Source organism: Octodon degus, unplaced genomic scaffold (genome assembly GCF_000260255.1).
Source record: "Octodon degus isolate 3935 unplaced genomic scaffold, OctDeg1.0 scaffold00218, whole genome shotgun sequence".
Taxonomy (NCBI): domain Eukaryota; kingdom Metazoa; phylum Chordata; class Mammalia; order Rodentia; family Octodontidae; genus Octodon; species Octodon degus.
The window spans coordinates 1,630,824-1,634,665 of NW_004524794.1; the positions used below are offsets into that span (position 1 = coordinate 1,630,824).

At 51.2% G+C, this 3,842-nt stretch overlaps 1 protein-coding gene across 1 annotated transcript; it reads right to left on the reverse strand.

Annotated features, from left to right (window-relative positions):
• Positions 1 to 1,799: 1,799 nt before the first annotated feature.
• On the reverse strand, positions 1,800 to 3,405 carry LOC101577539 (melanoma-associated antigen 4). The gene is made up of 4 exons (XM_004645157.1): positions 3,373 to 3,405; positions 3,138 to 3,230; positions 2,769 to 2,874; positions 1,800 to 2,650 (listed from the first exon to the last, which is right to left on the reverse strand). Exons 1-4 carry the CDS (start codon positions 3,403 to 3,405, stop codon positions 1,800 to 1,802), a joined length of 1,083 nt encoding a protein of 360 aa, XP_004645214.1.
• Positions 3,406 to 3,842: the final 437 nt, after the last annotated feature.

A 3,842-nucleotide genomic window follows, 5' to 3' on the forward strand; every position in this document is an offset into this window, starting at 1 on the left:
CTCCACCCCATCCTTCTTCTGGTTGGCAGAGAGACGTTAAGCTGGGCTGAGAAATGATTCGGAGACCAGCAATTTGGACCTGGGATGGAAGGAGTGAGGTCAGCAGTGGCCTCGAGATGTACTCACTCAGCCCCGTCACTTCCCGGCCGTCACCCTGGAAACTCCCGGCCAGGGGAGGCTGCAGCTTCTCCTCTGGGAAGGGAGCCGGACCAGGCCTGTCCAGCAGGACCGCATGAAGGTGAGCCCTGTGTGTAAGCACCCAGCCCTGAGCCTGGCTTGAGTGGTGACTACATGGAATGGCAAGTGGCTGCCATCTCTAACGGGACTGGATCCCACCCCCAGCCCTGGGGGTGTTGTTCTTACTGTCCTTGCTCTCCAGGGCTTATCAGAGGATCTGCAGCTCTGCAGGATGTGGAGGACCCAATGGACCCAAAAGGGAAATTCCATGAGTCAGTGTTCAGTAACTCGTCCCTCTTTGAAGACGCATTGCAAAATCTGTACATGGAGCCATCTCAGTGAGTGGATGCACCCCACTTCCTAGAACATGAGTGGAGGACCAGCTCCGCCTTTCTCCCAGCTGCTTTCTCTCCAGCCGCTGTTCTCAGCCCACCCAAACCCCAGCCTCATTCTGAGTTGGGCCCATTACATTAAAGGTAGGAGAAGTATACCCGAGGACTTTTCTCTGGCTCCCCCAGGCCAACATGTATCATTCTGGCACTTTCTGGGCACAACTTCAAAGAAATATCCCGCATTTGCCCAGAAATTGTTGCAGGCGATGGTTACCAACCGCCTAGTTCTTACGTCCAGCTGCACTGGAACAAGACCTCAGGACATATCCAGTACCTGCCCCAGGTGGACGCTTGTCTCTGCCATCTATAGCCCTAGCACAACTGCTCGGGGCATTTTGGTATTTCAGCCCCAAGACGCCGCAGCTGAGCGTCTGGCCCTGGCCACCACGCAGTAGAATCATGCTCAGAGAAGGAACCGCAGTTTCCCCCAGTGCCAAGCTGCCCCAAGCGTCCACCCTTCCCCGCACCTCCACTCTGTTCTTCTACTTGTTCTTCAAGCCCCTGAGGATATCGCTCCATGTCCTGCCAGGCCTGGAGAGGGCCCTGGCTCCACCATCCTGTGGGGAAGAGTGGGTCCCGCTGTCCGAGTTTACTCAGGTCTCCACCCGTAACCCAGGGCCTCACAAAGAGCATGTGCTCAAGGGTCTGGGCTCCCCGTACCTGTGAGCAGATGGGGTTCTGCATTAGGAGAACTGCTAAAATGTATTTTAAAGTGCTCCAATATATTTTTATAAACTAAACATATATTGGCGTATTTTTTATTTTACAGAACCCACTAATAGAGATAAACTACTAAGTATATTTCACTTTTTTCCATATTTATTGACCCTATTTTAATGATGACTTTTTGAATATTTTCAGAAAAGCCTTTATTTCAAAAATAAATCATTTTGTCCCAGATCACAAAATATTTCACCATGTTTTACAAAACAGCAAAATTAAGAAAACTTAAATACAGCAATGTTTATGACCAATTCCTTTAAAACTTTATAACTGAAGTTAACCCAATTGTCATTAAAAGGAAAAACTCGTGAAAAATATGAAAAGGGAAGAAATCCTCCAGTCATCCACACAGAAGAGAAACACAGTGATTACATGCTGCATTTACCTGATCCCCATTCTATATCTGCACTGCTTAGAAAAATAACTGCTCTTTTCAAACATAGGGTTTAGAATCTGCCTCAGGAAGTACACTCCTGGATGTAGCCCTGGAATATGCCCTGTACCCAATCATCGCTCCTCTAAGGCCCCTTCCGCTTCCTCTTTGTCTTTCTCTTCTTCATCTTCATCTTCCAAATCCTCACCTATAGGAAAGGCTCTGAGGATGGTAGCTCTAAGCCTGATCAAAAACTGTACTACATCCATCTTGCTGGTTTCCTCTAAGGCCCTTGGACCCCACAACAGCTCGTACTGAAGAGGATTGCTGTTGGGCACCTCTATGCAAGTGATGTACCGTTCCTGCACCAAATCCTCGGTGAGGAATTCCCGGGGCTCTCCATAGATGACATGTTCCTTTCCAGGATACACCCCTAACTCAGCCAGCACTTTCCAGACTACCTCCTCCTTGACACGGTCATCATGAGCTTGGATGATCCCCAGGATAAGTATCATAAAAATGATCCTGGGGTACCCCTTGTTATTGCTCCGCATCCCATCATATGTGAGGCCCAGGACAGGGACCAGAAAATAGAAGGGGCTAGAAGGTCGCAATTTCTTTACCTCAATGCCAAAGACCATCTCCATACACTGAGAGGCCTCCTTAAAGATCACAGGGAAATACTCCTCATAATCTCCAGTGACTACTGCCTCCATTTCTAACATGGTGGTTGGCTCCTCCCTTAGATACTTCAAGGCCAGGAACTGCAGTAATGCAGCCAGCCTGGCATCCACACCATCACTATCCAAGGAGTCAGTGTCTGACTCGCTCTCTGAGGGGAATAAATAGTCCCACTGTTCACTGCTGGAGATCTCAAAGAAGTGATTCAAGGAGCTGTTGACCCTGGGGGACAGGAGTGAGGAGCTTCCCTCAGGACACTGAGGAGGATCCAGCATTCCAGCAGCAGAAACCTCTTCTACAGCATCTAGATCAAAGAACAGAAAGATGAGGATGAGGAAGAGCGACAAGGACAGGGAGTGCAAGAGATGACTTCCTGCTATATAGCACTGAAACCTCCCTACCCATCAAGCCCTGTGTCTCACTTTGGTCTTCAGGGGCTTCCTCAAGCTGGCAAGGCTTTGGAGATCCAGACATGACAGCTGTAGCATGTGACCCCAGGCAGGAACTTGGCGACTGGGGCTCAGGGACCTGGGGAGAGGGGGTGTGTGAGCAGCATTCAAAGCGAAAGCAAGGGGAAGCAGGCCCAGTCATGGTTCCCTTAGGTGACAGTAGAGACTGGCTGAGGCTGGGGCTCTATACACGGGGGCATGGGGTTCTCTCGGCCCACAGCTAGACCCCAGGCAGCTCCTGGGATCCCTATGGCCCCCAGAGCTCTATGGACTCCCTCCTTTTGGGGTGCGTGGGGGGTACTTCCTTCCATGCCTTTAGTCCTCCTCATCCAAGGTGCTCACCTTGACTGCTGATGGGTCCTGGCATTGTTCCTCTGCTGATGAAGCGAGGCTTCGCTGGTTTCGTGACCCACTGCTCAGCGAGCTGAGATCTCCCTGGCCCAAGCAAACAGAAATGAGATGCAGCACCTCCACACCCCCTGCATAAGCTTGCCTCAGGGTTTGGACAGAAGGACAGATTAGAGAAGTCCTCCTCCATCTGGGGCAGGCCCAGCAACTCACACCCTCCCCTGCTCACCTGAGACTCCATCTCAGAATCCAAGGACATCATCTCCGTTTGACCACAAAGGTAGAGGCTGGTGATGCATGTAGGTTGTGGGTGTCCATTTCTCTCAGTATTGTCTCTGGCCACCCCGGCCTGACAGCAGGCACAGTTTCCCATATCTTGGATCTGTTTAACTGAAACCACATTCCTCAGCCCAAGTCCTGCACCTCCGTGACACCCAGAGGCAGGGGGCAAAGGTGCACCGTGCAGAGCAATGCTGACTGCTAGGTGGCGGCCACCCTCTAACCTAGCACCTAAGCTTCCCTGCACTGTCCTCCCTATAAGGCCTGCTCTAGAGTCTTCCACAGACCCCCACCTCTCTGGCCCTGCAACCCCCGCTCAGATTTCGTGAAAGAATGCAGGACACAATTCAGAGCAAAAGCACCGTGATACTGTGCTCCCCTGTCCTGGGATCCTCTGTCCTGCTTTCTTCCTCACTCTGA

Bases quoted from the DNA above. Each gene is read 5' to 3' on its own strand.
- LOC101577539 (XM_004645157.1), bottom strand. From the start codon at position 3,405: ATGATGTCCTTGGATTCTGAGATGGAGTCTCAG. The intron at 2,875-3,137 runs GTGAGCACCTTG...CCCTCTCCCCAG, and splicing joins AGGACCCATCAGCAGTCAAG to GTCCCTGAGCCCCAGTCGCC. The intron at 2,651-2,768 runs GTGAGACACAGG...TCTTTGATCTAG, and splicing joins GGAAGCCCCTGAAGACCAAA to ATGCTGTAGAAGAGGTTTCT.